This window comes from Solanum stenotomum, chromosome 2, assembly GCF_019186545.1.
Source record: "Solanum stenotomum isolate F172 chromosome 2, ASM1918654v1, whole genome shotgun sequence".
NCBI classification, from domain to species: Eukaryota; Viridiplantae; Streptophyta; class Magnoliopsida; order Solanales; family Solanaceae; genus Solanum; species Solanum stenotomum.
The window spans coordinates 2,951,464-2,970,480 of NC_064283.1; the positions used below are offsets into that span (position 1 = coordinate 2,951,464).

At 32.6% G+C, this 19,017-nt stretch overlaps 4 protein-coding genes across 4 annotated transcripts; 2 read left to right on the plus strand and 2 right to left on the minus strand.

Moving 5' to 3' along the window:
• Nucleotides 1–648: 648 nt before the first annotated feature.
• On the plus strand, nucleotides 649–2,993 carry LOC125855097 (octanoyltransferase LIP2p, chloroplastic). The gene is made up of 4 exons (XM_049534768.1): nucleotides 649–819; nucleotides 903–1,167; nucleotides 1,509–1,659; nucleotides 2,650–2,993. Exons 1-4 carry the CDS (start codon nucleotides 686–688, stop codon nucleotides 2,961–2,963), a joined length of 864 nt encoding a protein of 287 aa, XP_049390725.1. The 5' UTR covers nucleotides 649–685; the 3' UTR covers nucleotides 2,964–2,993.
• Nucleotides 2,994–3,332: 339 nt separating this feature from the next.
• LOC125855093 (uncharacterized) lies at nucleotides 3,333–6,134 on the minus strand. The gene is made up of 5 exons (XM_049534763.1): nucleotides 5,991–6,134; nucleotides 5,797–5,884; nucleotides 5,059–5,391; nucleotides 3,700–4,040; nucleotides 3,333–3,616 (listed from the first exon to the last, which is right to left on the minus strand). Exons 1-5 carry the CDS (start codon nucleotides 6,066–6,068, stop codon nucleotides 3,398–3,400), a joined length of 1,059 nt encoding a protein of 352 aa, XP_049390720.1. The 5' UTR covers nucleotides 6,069–6,134; the 3' UTR covers nucleotides 3,333–3,397.
• Nucleotides 6,135–10,949: 4,815 nt separating this feature from the next.
• On the plus strand, nucleotides 10,950–12,959 carry LOC125855083 (allene oxide synthase 1, chloroplastic). Its single transcript, XM_049534745.1, has one exon. The coding sequence runs from the start codon at nucleotides 11,116–11,118 to the stop codon at nucleotides 12,703–12,705; it is 1,590 nt and encodes a 529-aa protein (XP_049390702.1). The 5' UTR covers nucleotides 10,950–11,115; the 3' UTR covers nucleotides 12,706–12,959.
• Nucleotides 12,960–13,966: 1,007 nt separating this feature from the next.
• LOC125855081 (wall-associated receptor kinase-like 14) lies at nucleotides 13,967–18,172 on the minus strand. The gene is made up of 3 exons (XM_049534740.1): nucleotides 17,393–18,172; nucleotides 15,555–15,632; nucleotides 13,967–15,397 (listed from the first exon to the last, which is right to left on the minus strand). Exons 1-3 carry the CDS (start codon nucleotides 18,105–18,107, stop codon nucleotides 14,157–14,159), a joined length of 2,034 nt encoding a protein of 677 aa, XP_049390697.1. The 5' UTR covers nucleotides 18,108–18,172; the 3' UTR covers nucleotides 13,967–14,156.
• Between the last annotated feature and the right edge of the window lie 845 nt (nucleotides 18,173–19,017).

The window sequence follows — 19,017 nt, forward strand, 5'->3', positions numbered from 1 at the left end:
TTTATGATGGTCATCGGCTTGTTGTTTGATTGGGAGGACTTGCACATTTATATTCGTTTTGCTCTTTTGGTTCATCTATTATCATTTTCGAGAAAAAGTTCACCCATGTCATTATTTGTTAACTAAAAATAGTTTCGATTATACAAAATTAGTTTTTACACATGGTCAATTATGATTCGCATTAATTAAATTTAAACTTTTCACATATTACATGTTTAAGACCACAAGATGAAAAGTATGAGATTACCTACTTTTAACTTTTAACTTTTTTCAAATCATTTTAAACTTATTCTAAGTTATCTTTAACTTTGATAAACTTTTCAAAAGTTAAAACTGATGTAAAAAGTATGTTTGATAACTTTTAAGTCAATCAACAGACTCTAAATAATTTGGTAAATCAAAATAGATCAAATAAATTAAAACGTCTACCTAAATTGAAAAGTAATTAATTAAATGAATTTAATAATTCGTATACAAATCCAAGCGGAGGGAACAAGAAGCCGTGATCTTTCTTAATCTTAAAAGAACAGCGAGTTCAGTTCAGATTAACACTTACAGATTCTTCAAATATCCAATCTTTTTAATCTTTTGATTACACTTTTTTCTCCTAATTTTTGTATAATTGGGATTTTTTGTTATTAATTGGTTTTGGTTCATCGGTTTTTACAGTCTATATATTGCAGAAATGGTTGTTTTCACAAATTCGATGTTCTGTTCAATTCCGACATGGAAACTGGGAAACCCATCAAAGATTAAGCATAATTCTAGTACAGCTATACTCAAGAGCCCGACTTTAACAAGCTGTCAAGCCAAAAGATGGTAAGATTTTCTTGTTGGCATTTTGACAAACACTTGTTGTGCAATTTAAGGTTTTTCAGTAGATTAACTCTGTTTGACTCTAGCTGTGATTGTTATGATATGTACAAAGAGTTAGTTCCATATGCTAAAGCGTGGTCCTGGCAAAAGACTATTGTCGATGAGAGGAAAGCACAAATTGAAAGGGATGAGGATCTTGCTGACACACTCATTGTGTTGCAGCATCAGCCGGTTTATACGTTGGGTACTGGTAGCTCTGAAGAGAATATACTTTTTGATGTAAAGAATGCTCCTTTTGAATTGTATCGAACAGAACGTGGTGGTGAAGTTACTTATCATGGCCCTGGTCAGGTACATTTCTAATTTCACTTGTTGCTGCCTACTTCCTTAACTATCTTGATATAGTTGATTACTATGCCAAGTATATAGGTTGTTCTCGATGCTTGATGTCGTTGGTTCAAAGGCTTGCAATGTTTCTATTCTAAGTTGTCTAGTCAGATGTATCAGTAACCAGATTTTGATGGGCTATGATTATCTAGATATTCTACAAATTCCCGTATCAAATGTGGTTTTGACAAGACTGCTGTGTTATACTTCATTGGGTGGCTGTTTGTATGCGGGATTAGGATAACTCATGTGTTTGTTTGAGCTATTACGTTTCTGACATATAATGCTTCTATCTGAAATTGTAGCTAGTTATGTACCCCATCATCAATCTTCGATATCATAAGATGGATCTTCATTGGTACCTCAGGAGCCTTGAGGAGGTGATTATACGAGTTCTTTCTTCATCATTTTCTATAGAGGCTTCAAGAATTGATGGCCTAACCGGTGTTTGGGTTGGTAAGTACTGATTCTCCATATCATTTGGTTGGCCATATTAGTCTTTCAGTGGTATTATCTGATATTTCTGAAAATGACTTGGGCGTTATGGTTTTAGAAAACCTTTTGGTAAGGTGATAGTTCATAACATATTTCTTGTTTGAAGATTTCCCATGTGCCTAGGGGTATATGAATGGCACTTGTGACTTGACCTGCATAGTGCATCTGGCCATATTTGAAATCTGGTTACACTATTAAACTGATCAACAGTTTAGTTGTGCCTGGATTTGTGTATTGAAGGGATTACTTTTCTTACTTGGAATAAACCTTTTATAGGTTTTACAATGATAATCTTCAGATAAAAGCATTCTGATTTGTCAATGTCTATTACCATTCATCTAGAGCGTTTATGAATCTTTTGAAGCATACTTGATACAGACTGAAACTCTCAGAAGTTATCTCCAATAATCTTATTACCAATTGCATGTTCCATTCCAGGAACAATTCTGGAGATAGCATATCCTGGAGATAGCTTTACAAGTCGCTCCTTTTTAAAAAAAAAACTAAATTTTGAGAAGTAGCTTAACTGCAGACTTTCTATATATCTCCTTGTCAAACAGAAAAATAGTTGGTTGGGTGCTTTCGAGAGAAATAAGAAGTGAATAAAAGGTATTTCCTGGACGAACAAACAAACTAAGCAAGATTTGAGGGAGGATTAAATAAGGAATGGACTTTTTTAAAGGAGATAGAACTGTTCCATCTTTATCTAAAATTGCTTTACTTGGCTTATCTGGTAGACTGTTTTAATTTTCGTAGTTTGAGAGGTAGAACAGTCTTAAGAGTCCTAATCAAGAGTACATTGTTATTCTCCTCCTTCCACCCACCTCACCAAAGAACCTTTTCGTCCTTCCTTTTTGTATCCCTCAACCATAAGTATGGTGTATTATTATTACGCCTTTTACTTCTGAAGGAAGGCATGTAATATTTTGATCCAACACTGGCTTCTTTCAGGGGGGCGGAAATTAGCTGCAATTGGCATTCGAGTATCTCACTGGGTCACATATCATGGCCTGGCACTGAATGTCACCACAGATCTGTCACCCTTTCAACAGATAGTTCCATGTGGGATTCGTGACCGTCAAGTTGGAAGCATAAAAGGATTGCTGAAGGAGCACTCCCACTCTAATGGCCGTGGTACAGAAAACCATCAGGACATTGATGATGTCCAACTTATTGATATTACTCATAAATCTTTAGTCAAGGAGTTTTGTGAAGTTTTTCAAGTTGATCTCCAATGTAACCCTTCACCTCTTTTAATTTCTTGAGAAAATCCTTCTCCTGGCTTGATTAGGTTATTCAACAGATTATACAGAAAGATCAGATTTGTAGCAATTTTATCTTCAAGTGCATTTGTCTCATTGATCCAAATTATAACCTTGGAACTTTTTCATTAACAACTTAAAAATGGTGCAGAGCAATTTGCCTTTAGGACAAATTGAACATGCATGAGACAGATTCAAGTGTTTATCAGAGATTTGTATATCGACATTTGTTCTGCTGCTTGATGCTGGAGTGTCATTCAGAGAACGTATTTATCGAACAGCCACATCTAATTAAATTTACCAGGGTATCTCTATTATTTAGCTCAGAAAAGTAGGGGTAGTAGGACTAGATACTGCACTGGATCATTTAAATTAATGCAAATCAAAGTTTCTATAAAGCAAAAGAGAAAAAAGATCAACATCTTCATCTACAAAGATTAGTAGTTTTCAGAAACAGGTCTGGAAGGAAAGAGCCTTTGAAGAAATGTAAGCAAGGACCATAAGCAAATTACTCCTAAAACTTGGAAAGTCACAATCATAGAAACCAATGCACCACTTCTGTCGAACAACTCGGGGGTGACAGGAGCTCCGCTCATAGAAAACATCAACTTCTCCACAAAATGCACTGATCTCGTCAACTGATATATCCTATAAATCTGCAAAGATTTGAAATCCTCAGTTCCATGTTGACTTGCCTTTACCCCGAAAAGAAAAGGAAAAAAATTAGCAGTTTGCATACCTCAAAAATAATTGGCACCAAGGGCCAAGAAGATGATCCGTGTCTGTCAAGAAATCTCTCGAATAAATACTGTACCAAACAGCCAACCAAAAGAGGAGCCACTGCAACCAAGCCTGGCAAGCCAAGTGAAGGCCAGGTAACATAAAGAGCGAAGAGTGGGGCAAAAATCTTAAACCCCATTACAAAGAAAGCAGATGTTATATATCCCTTAAGCCCAGTTATGAGGCTCCATCTCTTTGCACTGAATTGTAGATATGGCTTCTGAACGCTGTCAGTGACCCGAAGATATGTCGCAAGGCCAATGTAAAACATGACCTCAGAGAAAAGTGAAGAAACAATTTCTGCATAGACAGATGTAGATTTCAGTAATTTTTCACATGAATAACAGTAAGTGCAGCTGAATCGTGTGCATCTAGCTATAATTTTCACAATCTCACAGCTCGTATTATTTGGAAAGTTTTTGTTCTTAAAATCTGATAACATGCTACATTCTAGTAATGGTGAAATGGATGAGATTCTATTAAGTGGTAAACCGTTTCGACCAACAAGAAACTTTTGGGGGAGAATTGACTATAAAACTGTTATATAAGATTTGTAATGTTGTTGCTAAACAGCTTAAACAAACTATCTACACATCAACCTAGCTGGCCAATTGAAAACTATCATAAAATCTATCCAGGTATCCAAAAGTAACACCTTTAACGTACACTTCAAAGTTGACCATTTTTTACTACTACTAACATTCAGTTGAAACAAAAATTAATTCATAAGAGTAGGGGAATCTTCTAAGACGTTAAATCTTATTTTTCACCCGTTTAAGCATACTTCAAGTTTCATCTAGTGTGGGTGTATCTTTTTTTTAAAATAAGACAAGGGCGTTTAGTGTGAGTGTATGTAATTACCCATTATAATTGTCTGAACCATTAGATTCTACTCTCCATGATTGACTAGAATAAATGAATGCTAACAAAACATAGAGAATTAAATACATTATACCAAGACAGACAGACCCCGTTCATGGCGGAGTAAATCTCCCTTGAAAACTCAAATATCAATATATATTTTCTAGCTGAAAACATTAACCTTGTCTGACTTCTCTGTTAATAACAAACTAAAATAAATTGTTGATTAAACTGAAAGTGAATTATCCTAAATTATGTTAAGAATAAGGACTAAATCAGTCCTCACAATATCATCAAACATGCACAGGTAATGATTAGTTAATATCACTTCTGCAAGTTTACATATCCAATCACCAGGTCAATCAACATCATCTTTTCCGAAGTTGCATATCAAGTTAATGGTTACAGAAACAGCATATAGAAAGTAACAACCAACTCCTACTCTACTTTCACATACCTGCAAGAGTTGCATTCTTAATCAAGTCATCAACGGCAACCACAATGAAGAACCGAGGAAGCACCAAAGAAGAGATCAATGCAATAGGAGCAAGAACCCATAGAAAGGAGCCTCTTTTTTCCTCAAAAGGGGCCGACACCAACTTACTTTCTTCAACCATTTGGTGAGTAATCCCTTGGAATGAAACAGAACCTGATTTACCCCGAAACGGTTCAGACCCATTACTGGTGATCCTGCTCACATCCCTACTTTCCCCACCATCATAATTCAACTTCCTTGGAGAACTCGAATTAGAGGCATACACTATCAATCCCCTCTTCGGTGACGGACTAACTGCAAAATAAAGGAAACAATGCCATAATCAAAGAAATGTATACATCCTCGAAAACGGAAATTGGAAACAAAGCCAAAGACTGTCTTTTGTAGCAATATAGAGGTACCCAAAAGAGGAAATTCAAAAGAAAGCATCATATCATAACCAAAAGAGGAAATTGGAATGAAACATGGATGTTTAAATTTCAAACCAAAATTCTATCTTTAAAGCAACACTTACAAAACCCAACAGAGGAAAATTAGAAACAAAGCAAAAAACTATCTTTTGAAGAAATGTAGAGGTACCCAGAAGAGGAAATCAGAAACAAAACATGAATATCACAATTTCAACCCAATATTCTATCTTTAAAGCATTTTTTTACAAAACCCAACAGAGGAAATTGGAAAGGGGGCGAGAAAATTTACATTTTACATCGTTCTGAACCAAAGGGGGGGTTCTTTTATCCAATCGAACATAGCTTCTTCTACCATAATTCTTCCGCACCACAGAAATCTACACAGAATTAATAAAATTTACGAGTGTATATATATACCGATACCGAAAATGCTAAAACAAAAAAAAGATCAAATACACAGAGAAATGAGAAGAAAATAATTACATTGCGAAACTGGAATTGAGAAAAATTGGGGATTGAAGCTTCATGCTGAAGCAATGAACAAGCAGATTGAAGATTCATATTTTTGTTCTGGATTACAGTACTAAACCCTAAACCCCCATTTGAGCTCCTTCCCTTTTTTTTTCTTTTTAATTTCAAGTTTTTAAATGTACAAAAACCTCCCCACATGTTTATGTTAATGACACATGGACTCGTTTAGTTTGCAATATTACGGATGATCTCTATTTCTTATGTGAAGTGATTGTAAAATTGATTTTGAGTCGAGCTAGCTTAGTTGAATTTGTTGCAATAACGAGTTGAATCGAGCTCAATCGAACTTTTTAAAATATAATTGAATTCAAAACGAGCCTGAATCAGCTCTTTAGTTTTTAGATGACAACGTTCTTTGTTATTATAAACTATAATTTATATATTCATACCCATCATATATAAAAAGAAAAAAATCAACTATTACAAAAAAAAATTTTAAATATACGAGAAGTAATTCATGTCAAACGATCCAAAATCCCACCAACAAAGATTAATATAGATCGGGTGACTAGATTTTACTAGAAAAAAAACAAGAAATTCCTAAAAATAATTCTCTTGATTTCTTTGGGAAGAAAAAAAGATGCGTAAATTTTCGCTTCATAAGCTAATATATCACCAAGTAGAATTTGATATTTTTATGTATATTTTTTATAGTTTTGGAGTTTTTCGTAGTGAGTACAGGTTTTGGGCAAAAAAAAGTTGAATACTTCAAATCAAATTCCTAAAATAATGCTAGTAGTACTATTTACATGGGCAGTTGGCTTCCTAACGTAACCAATTCTTTTTTAGAGTTAATATCTTAAAATGTCACTCAACTTTGAGAAATTATATTCTAAAGTCATTAAATTTTGTTTTGTATTAATAAAATCACTCAACTTAGGTATTTGTATCAATAAAATCACTCAACTTAGATATTTGTATTAATAAAATCACTTAACTAAATTTTATTATTTAAATTAATTTAACATGACAAAATAAATTATTTTTTTATGTCACGTTCATTATTAAAATAATAAAAAACCATCGATTCCAACGTTCACATTGAGGATCAATTGAAATTTATCCCGAACCTCACTAATTTACACATTGAGATTTTCAGTCAAAACTCACATGAAATTAGTTGAAACGTCCAAAAACCACAACTATGCATGTGAATTGTTATTGCAGTAGTTATTTTTTTCATTTGCATATATGGGAAAACGCAAACATGAAATAATTCTTACGGCAGTTTGACGTCGGTGCAGAATGCAGATAGAAAAAGCATATAAAATTCATAAGTAGTAATATAATAGGTATAATTAAAAAAAAAATGGAAACAAACAAAGTTGAGGTGGTGGGGTTTTAATTTTTAATCTTAGAAATGAGAGTTAAAATATGTAGAGTTGAGCCATTTCTTTATTATTTTAATAATGAATATGTGATAAAAATAATTTATTTTAATAATAAGAGTTCTGGTTTATTTACGTATTATTTTAATAATGAACATGATATAATAAAATAATTTATTTTATCATGTCAAATTTAATTATTTTAATAATAAATTTAGGTGAGTGATTTTATTGATATAAATATCTAAGTTGAGTGATTTTATTAATACAAAACAAAGTTTAATGATTTTGTTAGATCGATAAATTCTCCAAATTGAATGACCTTTTGAGATATTAACTCTCTTTTTTATGAACTAGTCATGACTCATAATATTGGATTATAGTTAGTAGTATACTATATGGTAATATAGTAACTCCACCTTCCTAATAAGTTAAATTACATTAATCATATGCGTATACTTTTGCATTATATATATATATATATAAATTCACTATTATAGAGTACAGTTTGTATCGATCCTCTGAAAGTTAAGTCTTTGATTGGATTCTACAGCAATTGATCATAAATGTTTTAAGAGGAGGGGTGCAAGATGAAGCGATTCTTGATAAATAATTACACGAAAATCTTAGGAATTATACTTTTATACATAGGGCTAGCTTATGCTTTTGCATTCAGAACTTAAGTCTCAAATTCTAGGGCATACACTTTTAAATCTACATTTTCATTTGCGCCCCAAAATATTTTTAATATGCTCCGCCTCAAAATATGCCTAAAAGTCTTTGAAAACACCGATCATAACTAGGTATCTATGTTAATGAGGCATGTAACTAGTTTCTGGGCTCCAAAGGCTTAATAATAGACGGTTCAAAGTTGTTTGTAAGATATGCTCCAAATTAAAGTTTACATATACTCTTAACCAAATACTGATTAAAGAGACTCGAAAACTTAAAACTCTTACTTTGTCCTATTGCTAAAATTTTTTATAATATCAATTTGTTTCCTCTCTCTGTCACGTTTCAATCATATAGTATATTATTATTATTTTTATATATTTTATACTATATTATATATGAGAGCAACGGTACCAACTCCCATGCAATTGTATTTTTTATACTATAAAAATAGCGTGGGGGCTTTAAAATACTTATTCACAAATCTTGAAATAATATGAGGACAACTTTTTTGTAATTTTAAAATTCTAAGGTTAAAGTCTTTTGATATTCAAGTAAATTAGATAGATATTTACTAACATAATTAGATAGATAGATACTATCATGTAGCATGAACTTTAAATCTGTTGATATATACTATTATGTAGCTTAAACTTCAAATTGATTGTCCTTACTTAAACTTCAAATATGTTGATATGATTGACCTTTTTCTCAAATAGTAAATATCCTTTATCTAAATAATTTGTTCGGTTAAATCAACTCAATAATATTTTTAATATGATAAAGGACAATATTTCCCCCACACGATTTCACTCAAATAATTTTAGTATTTTTATATCTTTTATGTAGCTCCTTAATCCATTGATCAACTATGAATTTGGGACTTTCTTTGCATGCTTTACAATCAACAATATATTTACAATATGATATGATATTATTCGTTTTTAATTTTAAAAAAATGAAAGGAGCACACGTAAGTATAGTATGGACGGTAGTGGGAATAAATTAATGTGCCGGCACAAGCACAACATCTTAGGTTTGGATCAAAATGTTTGACCATTGCAGTCTTTGACTTCCGTCCTATAATACGTTAACAGGTCAATTCAACGCCGTCCAGATGGAAAACTAACTACTCCTATGTGTTACACATAACGGAAATTTGCTACGTAGAGTTCATTCATTTCACGTTTAAACATATCACGGTGACTTTCATTTGAAAAATTCAAAATAATTCTGTCTGATAAATGGTTAAAGTTACGTAAATACTAATAATGTAGGAATTACTTATGAGTAAATTTATGTAGATATTAGTTATTTTATCTTTTATTTTGTATAAAATGGTATGTAGATTTCCTCATGATTTATGTATGTATTAGTTATGTTTGTTTCTAAATTGTGAACTAAATGTCATATTAATGTTATACGTGAATAACTTATTTTCTATTTACGTACCAAACGTTTATATAAATTTATTCAAAATACGGGAAATAAGACCATTCGTTGACTATTCAATTTATTATTCTTATTAATGTTTAATGTAAAGCTTTCAATTAGGTAACTACAGGTTATAGAATATAATAAGATATTATATATTATATAACTATAGTATAGTTACTAACAAACTGAATATGAACATAAATGAAAAGAGAGGGAAATGTTCTTCAAATGTATAAAAGTATTTTTGTTGTTGTTGAATAAACATATTGACTAATTTAAAAGAATAATGTCATCAACTGGTCTAATTTTGAAAACTTAATATAAAATGTTATTATTATTCTATATAGACTATTCGATTTGACCTTAATATTTGTGTTTAACGCTTCACTCTCCCACATCGTGGAAAGTATAAAAAAATTCATAAACGAACATTGAAACATTAAAGTTTATATTATAAGTGAATTTGGATTAAGTGCCTAATCTCTTTTTTTTTTTGGTTTGTCAAGGTCAAAGTATGGAAACTGGATCATGATTTGACAATATGAAATATTTAATCTAGAATTTTCTTTTCAGTGTTTATCCTTGTTGAAATCAATTTCAACTTTACTAGTTCACTATATATTAAAAATAAACATCCATTTTTACCTATTTAGTTTGAAAAATTAAAAAATAAATATATTACTTAATTACTAATTTACTCTTTTTTGTTAACTATAATCATTTCTCAATATATTTTTTAAAATATTAAATTTATTATATTCAATAAATGATAATCATTTTACTTACTTTTTCTTAGGACGTATATCAAATGAATACTAGACAAGTAAAAATAGACATATACGAAGCTCGAAGGAAGTATCACATTGCATGCTTGACTAGAAACTAGCAAAATAGCAACAACAACCAAAAAAATATATATATATATAGAATTCTAAAAAAGCAAATTTGACAGAAACCACATGTCAAAATGGACGGAAAACGAAAAACAAGCCAACATGAGAAAAGCAATCTGTGTACAATTATTGATTTAGTAATTTTAAGTAATTAATGAGGAACAAAAGGAATCAAAGACGGTGGCATGAAAAAATAAATAAATTATTTCTACTTAGATCCCAAAAACAAATAAAACACGAGCCAGATCAATAATAAAAGCACCACAGAAACCAATAAGAAAGTGCCGTTTTTTTTTATATATAATTTGTCGCACGCCTTTGTTATGCGTATTACTATATTTTTGTGCCATCAAGCCCACCCCACAAACCATAATATATCATTAATATCTCATGATTAAGACTCAAGGCGGACTCATAATTTTTTCTAAGAGTGTTTAGAATATGAAGAAGTAAACACATAATGAAGGATCAGCATATATTATAGATACATAAAAGTAATAATTTTAACCAAATATAAATAATATAATTTATTTTTTTGTTGTAGGGGGTTTGAATTCCCTCGGTCCTACCTGGCTCCGCTAATTGATTGAGACCTCAAATGTCATCACCTTACTTTTGACATCACACATTTGTTTATTTATAGGCAAGAATACCCACAGAGATTTCTCATTCTCATTCAACTATATTGAACTCCCCTTCTCTTGTTGAAGAAAAGTCAACGAGTTCAATTCTTGATTTCTAACAGAAATGGCATCAACTTCTCTTGCTCTTCCTTCTCTTAAGCTACAATTCCCCTCACATAAATCATCTTCTCGTAAAAATTCATCGTCTCATCGTGTTAGTATTCGTCCCATTCAGGCTTCGGTGTCTGAGAGACCGCCTTACATTTCATCACCATCACCATCACCATCGCCACCTGTTAAACAAGCAAAACTCCCAACCCGAAAAGTCCCTGGAGATTATGGAGTACCATTAGTTGGTCCATGGAAAGACAGACTTGATTACTTTTACAATCAGGGCAAAAATGAGTTTTTCAAATCAAGAATTCAGAAGCATCAGTCTACTGTTTTTCGAACGAACATGCCACCAGGTCCATTCATTTCATTCAATCCAAACGTTGTTGTTTTGCTCGATGGTAAAAGTTTTCCCATCCTTTTTGATGTTTCTAAGGTTGAAAAAAAGGATCTTTTCACCGGTACTTTCATGCCCTCCACTGATCTCACAGGCGGTTATCGTGTTCTCTCCTATCTTGATCCTTCCGAACCAAACCATGCCAAATTGAAGAAACTCATGTTTTATCTCCTTTCATCACGGCGCAATGAAGTTATTCCAGAGTTTCACAATAGTTACTCCGAGCTATTTGAAACTCTGGAAAACGAACTCTCCACGAAAGGGAAAGCCGGGCTCAATGCAGCAAATGATCAAGCTGCATTTAACTTCCTGGCTAGATCCTTATATGGCATTAATCCTCAAGACACCAAACTTGGAACCGATGGACCTAAGTTGATCGGCAAATGGGTGCTGTTCCAGCTTCATCCTTTGCTAATTCTCGGCCTCCCGAAGGTTCTTGAAGACCTTGTTATGCATACTTTCAGACTTCCCCCTGCCTTGGTGAAAAAAGACTACCAGAGATTGTACAATTTCTTCTATGAAAACTCAACTTCCGTTCTTGATGAAGCAGAAAAAATTGGCATTTCTCGCGAAGAAGCTTGTCACAATTTGCTATTCGCAACATGTTTCAATTCATTCGGTGGAATCAAAATCTTTTTCCCCAATATGTTGAAATGGATAGGCAGGGCAGGGGCTAAACTCCACAGCCAATTAGCTCAAGAAATTCGTTCAGTCATTTCATCAAACAGTGGGAAGGTCACAATGGCTGCCATGGAAAAAATGCCATTAATGAAATCAGTAGTCTACGAATCCCTCCGAATTGAACCCCCAGTAGCATCACAATACGGCAGAGCAAAACACGACATGGTAATCGAATCCCACGACGCATCATTCGAGATCAAAGAAGGTGAACTCCTTTATGGGTTTCAACCATTTGCAACCAAAGACCCAAAAATCTTCGACCGATCGGAAGAGTTCGTCGCCGATCGGTTCATCGGAGAAGAAGGGGAGAAGCTATTGAAACACGTATTATGGTCAAATGGGTCGGAAACAGAGAACCCATCGATAAATAACAAACAATGTGCCGGAAAAGACTTCGTCGTACTGGTTTCAAGATTGTTGTTGGTCGAATTGTTCCTTCGATATGATTCGTTTGAGATTGAGGTCGGTGCATCTCCATTAGGAGCTGCAATTACCCTAACTTCTCTGAGAAGAGCTAGCTTTTGATTAACACTGGCTTAATTAAGTAATTAGTAAGCTTGTTTAGTGTATTATATTTCATTGTTATTAAGAAATAAGAATTTACAGAACAGAGCATGCCGGCCGGCGGCGGGGATTGAGGAAGAGGCCGGTGATGTGTATAGTTTAGTATAGTAATTATTTTTTGTTGGAAAATGGAATGTGTAACTATTTTTACTCTTTTCAATGATCAATGTAATATGTTGTTCTCAATAAATACAATAGTTAATTCACCCTCGAAATGATATAATTAAATTTATAAACGTGATTTAAGAACAACGTATTAAGATGATCAAAATATATGATTTTTGTATTGTAATGTGGTTAAGCAATGTGTATAACATAGAAGAAACAATAATAAAACAAAAAAAGACAGAGGTGAACCAAAAATTTCTAACTTTATGAATTTTGAATTTTACAATGATGATTTCAAATATTAATAAATTGGGCTCTAAACTTTATATTTCTCCACGTTTAATAAACTTTTTAATACAAATACACTATTTAAGTAAAAGTTATTGAATTTTGACTGAACATACACCCAAACATCTAGCTCCGCATTGAAAGAATAGAATGAGTATGAGGTCCGTTGATCCCCGACAAATCATAGGGCAAAACTTGATGTTAGTAGTATAATTTTTAGAATAACAAAAGATGGAACACGAGAACTTAAGAGCATAAAAAAAGAATTTATTGAAAAAATCCTACGGAGCAACTTCCTTGAAACTCGACCTCATGAAGACTCCCACTTACTCACATTTGCATATGTTACGCAACTTTTTGAAACTTGTTGCAGTGTAGCCTGAAAGACAAATTCATGCATGTCTAAATTCAAAAAAAACAATATGTGTTATGAACTTAACGAACAATATGTGTTATGAACTTACCGTATGACACAAAATCAACACAATTTCTCACTCTTTCTTCCTTCACCATGAAAATGAGTATATATATGGGCTATTAAAACAAATAGTACATTTCAATGCTTCAACATGGGCCTAGAAATAAAACAAGTGAAAGCCCAACTATATTTCAGCATTAGCTGACTGGTAAATTCGTATAACCTGAGAGCTGGATTTTAAAGCGCGGTTATGGCATTTCACTAGAGAATTTAGAAAAACTTCACTGCAATGACTATTTTTTAATTACGAACCAAAAAGTGTCCGGTGAATGGTATTTTTCATTTTTTAAAACTTCATAACAATAACTTTAAACTTGTCATTCTAAACCCTGCGTCCAAACAAACAACTTCACATAAATTGAGACTGATAAAGTACTAATTGATATAAAAGAAATAAAAAGAACATTTAGAAGTACAGACCATATTTGGCATATGTAGTATTCTTGCTAGTTGTAATATTTTGCTAGTATACTACATTTTCAACTGCTAAATATTCTTGTAAGTAAATTACAATGAAGAAATTTAATCCTTTACATAATCACTTAACTATATGATTAAGCAAACTACTACAAGATGGAGAGCTTTGCTCACTACTCCATGGATCTTGTACTGATACAGGGGAATAATCCTTTATTTTACTATCTGTCGAAAATATATCCATTTCTTGCTTCTTAATTGAAAGATTCAATGGTTTTTCACTTGCATCTGAAGTTGATGAAATTGAAGATCCCTCTGATGAACCTGTTATGTTATCTTCCGAATTCGTCCATCTACTTAGCCTAAGTTGTTCCAATTCAATTGCTACTTCCATCATCGATGGCCTCATATCGCGATGAAATGCCAGACACCTGAATGCCAACTCTGCTACCTTGTGAATAGATGAAAGTGTCCAAGCATCCATATGTAGCTCGATAAATGGATCGATAATTTCATCTAAGTTTCCCTTTCCTATCCTGTCAATAGCAAGTGCAGCCAAGTTTATTTCGTCTTGAGGACGAGCAAAGTCTACTGCTTTTAGTCCTGTTATGATCTCAGCAAGAACAACACCAAAACTATAAACGTCGCTCTTATCAGACAACTGAAAGTTCTGATGATACTGAGGATCAAGATATCCTGGAGTTCCTTGTGGTGCAGTAGAAATGTGAGATGATTCAACCATACCGAGTCTTGAAAGTCCAAAATCTGCTACTTTTGACTTGTAATTGTAATCCAAGAGTATGTTACTTGACTTAACATCTCTGTGATATATTGGAGGGTGCGTTGCATTATGCAGATAAGCTATAGCTTGTGCAGTTTCTGCACCAATTGTAAGACGAACGGGCCATGGAAGCCCGTTCCCTTTTTCTCTTTGTATATGTTGTGACAAAGTTCCATTAGGCATGTACTCATAAACAAGAATCTGTTCACCATTTTCGATTGAGCAGCCTAAGAGACGAACAAGGTTCGGATGATTGACAGAGGAAAGGAGCTTGATCTCATTGATGAATTGTTCAATGCTATCAGTATCTCTGTGTCTAATTCTTTTGATAGCTACCCAATTGTCATTTTGAAGTTTTCCAGAATAAACTGTTCCATACGCGCCATTTCCTAGTCTCCGTTTCTCAGAGAAGAAATCGGTTGCCTTTTCCATTTCTTTGTACTGATAAACAGGGATGCTGATCCCTGTAGTCTCATATAACTCGCGGTTTCTTCTTGTTCTGTTTTGGAAATTCAATCTTCGTCGAATAAAGCAGCATATTAGGCCTATACTAACCATTAACGAAGCACCTGCTACAATACCTGGAGAAATATATATAGTTTTGATCACTTTAGATTAATGTGTTGTATAGCGAAACTGAAATAAGAAAGGAATACGAAAACAATTTCATTTCAACTAGTACTAGATGTTGAGACTCTGCACTGTCAGCGTATATAACTTAAATCAACGTAGAATTACCTCCAACAAGTACACCAACTCTTGTGGTTCCTCCACATTTGCCTGATAGGTACTTTGAAGGGTTGCATGATGTTTCATCTGCATTCACAAAAAAAAAATGGAATTGGTAATTGGACACATACTACTCAAGTGTTGTGATGGGACTTGAGGTATCGCATTCAAGCCTTGAGTATGGAAAAAATCATAATAGGGACCATTTCTTTTTAATAGGTGATGCGAATTTGAACTAGTTCAGACTCCAATACAGATACTGAACATTGGATGGGAACAAAAAAAAAAGTAATCACGAATTCGTATATATTCCTTTTCACCTTTTTTGTGGAAGGTCCATTGATATTGTTGAGTTACTATCTTCACGTAATATGATAGTGACTTTGTTTCCATTGTTCATTCAAAACCAAATGGAGTTTGATAGAAAATGAAGAAAACAAAGGAAAAAAAGGCCTCTTCCTTGACCAAATGATGAAACAAATTTTGGCAGGATATCTTAATGGAATAACATGAATGGACATTATACCAACCAATCAAAGTATTCAAAATTTGATGTTTGTGAGTTTTTACAACAATCTCAAGTTAATAAACCATAATAACTTGTTCACATATAGGGTATGGGTATGGGTATGGGCAAAAGGTATTAAGTTTTCGTAAACCTATTAATTGTGATTTAGATGTCTGATTGAACAAACACTCGATTTCAGAAGCACCATTTAAGTGATACTTGTAGTGTGTGAACATTTACAGGACTACCCACTTCGAATAACTTTAAATATGCACAAACATTTAGTCATTTTTACGTGAACTTCAACTTATACGAGATCTAACTATTTTAGATTTGCCTTTAATTTTGGCATTGATAAGTGACATTAAAGGCAACAGCCATCACTATTCTTGGGTCCTACCTAGATAGTCACGAGTTGTTCCGCTGATGAAGCAAACGCATACGTGATTGTCTTACTTAATGTTGCCATTATTACCTTAATTTATGAAAAACGACAATCACAAGTTGCTCTAATAAACAATTATAATTTGCTTTTTTTTCTTGATTTTACCTTTACTTAGTATGAACATGAGAAAAAAAAAATTCTTCTTCTATTATATTTTATTAATAGTATACACTATTGACTTCCTAGTTCCTTAACATGCACTCCATGACCCTATAGTCGGAGAAAATTGAACTTGTATAGAAATATTTTATTATTATTATTTCTAATTGACTGATTATCTGTACTTTCACTTTATTGAAGAAGGTTCGATCAATTGAATCAAAATTTTATCATCAATTATATGTTACTTTTCTTTTAGGCCGCCTCAGCATGCCATCTTTTAATAATATATTTGTACTTGGACCCATGTTTTTTTTTAAAATCTAATTATGAATGTTCTCCTCTCACCAAATTTGGTCAAAACTCCCACTCATAAACTTCAATTTCATTTAGTTAAACCACCCAACTCATAACCAAATTAGGTGACTTGAAGAAAGTTGAATGTATAAAATATCACATTTTTGTATATGCAACCTAAAATTTCTAATTTTGAAAAGTCAAACTTATTTCTTTCTTTAAACTAGAACATGTTTTTATTTAAAAAGTTGTTGGATAAATAGTTAACTAATTAAAGCAAAATTACCTACAACGAAGGTGGATTTAGGACTCAAATTTGAATGCAATTTTTTTTGGTAATACGATCCTCCACGGATAAAATTTTTAATTTTATACGAAATTGTCACATATTTTAACATGATATGTCGAGTTCAAATCTCATTGTTACTCATAATTAGATAGATTTTAATGTGTTTGACACCTAATTAAGTAATTAAAATTGTGTTCTGCCTGACGTACCTTTCCGGCAGCCGGAGCCGGCTAAGAAGCCATCTCCGATGAACCCTTCAAAACACTGACACCGATATCCCCGTTTTCCATTAATGGGGGACGAGATTTTAGTACAATTCGCATTAGAAGAACACCGACAATGTCCATGAACCCACCACCCCAACTGAACCACCTGAACATCCAACGAAACCGCCGAGCTATTCACAGTTGACTCCACAGAAATTGCAGAAAACAGAGAGCCGCACCCTGTTTTCGACAAATTCTTCAAATTGATAAAATTGTTCTCACTATTCGGCTCAGAATAACAGCTCATGTTTTCTTTCCCACAATCAAGAATGTCAAAATGGGTTTGAATCATCGTAGAAGGAATCAAACAGCTGGATTGTGAAGAACTGCAATTCTGGAAAAGTATTCCGTTTCTTGAAGTGGGTGCGTAATTTGGGCTAAAAAGATTGTGAATTGCTGAAAATGGTCGGCTGCATTTTGCTAAAAGATTGATTAAAATGGTATCTGAAGTTACTGATTGAACTGGGAAATCGTTCATGAAAATTTCTTCATTTGAGGTACAGTTGAGCTGAATTGGGCAGCCATGGGAAAACCCAAAAGGAAATGGAAGGAATCTGTTTCCACATGAATGGGTACAGTTTGATCCAAGAACTATGTTTGATGAAAAATTGAAAATAAACAAACAGAGAATTGTTCTGAAATGGAGAGGAAAATTCATGTTTTGGGGGACATGTGAACAGGGGATGAGGAGAAAGAAGAAGAAGAAAGAAAATTGGTAAATTGATAAAGAAGTGAATGAAAAAAGGGGATTGGGGAAGAAATAAAGTAATGAGAGCACACCAATTAGAGTTGGGGTGGAGTGGTAACTAATCCTTCGATTTTAATTAGAGTTTTTGAGTTTAAGTAAATATATAATAATTTTTGTTAAAGAATATTTTATCTTTTCTAATAAATATACTAAATATTAAATGGGATTAAAAAAACAAGTACTTCCTCCATTTTATGTTATTTGGCTCAAGTTGATTTGACATATTTCTTTTTTTAAAAAAAATTAAACAAAGAATAAGAACGATTTTTTTTAAACTTTAAATTTGATTATTATTACTTTACGTAGTTATTAAAACATTTATTTTTAAAATATGGATCAAGTAAAATGAAATAGAGGGAGTAATGAAAATACACCTAAAGATTATTATTCACTTTCCCATTTCATATTTTGTTTGTGACAACTCTTTAGTTTTAACTTTTCACATGATTTATTTAAGACTATAAGGAGTTGTTTGGTCTAAGATATAAAGTTTAATAATCTCAGAAATAAAACAAATGATTATTTTATCATGCATTTGATTGGAGGTATTAGGTTGTCCTAATATTATTTATTCTACTATTTATATCATAGTAATGATAAGTTATCACTCATACATGCATGGTAAAATAACTTATCTTAGAATAACTTATTCCGAAATAATTTGTTTCCAATCAAACAATCCCTATTATTAAAAGACACTTTCATAGAATCCTACGTATTCTTAATTTAAGATCATAAATTTTAAAAGATATTCTTATCAATTTAACTAAGTCAAATAAATTAAAACAAAAAAAAATATTTAGATGAACTACTTTTATGT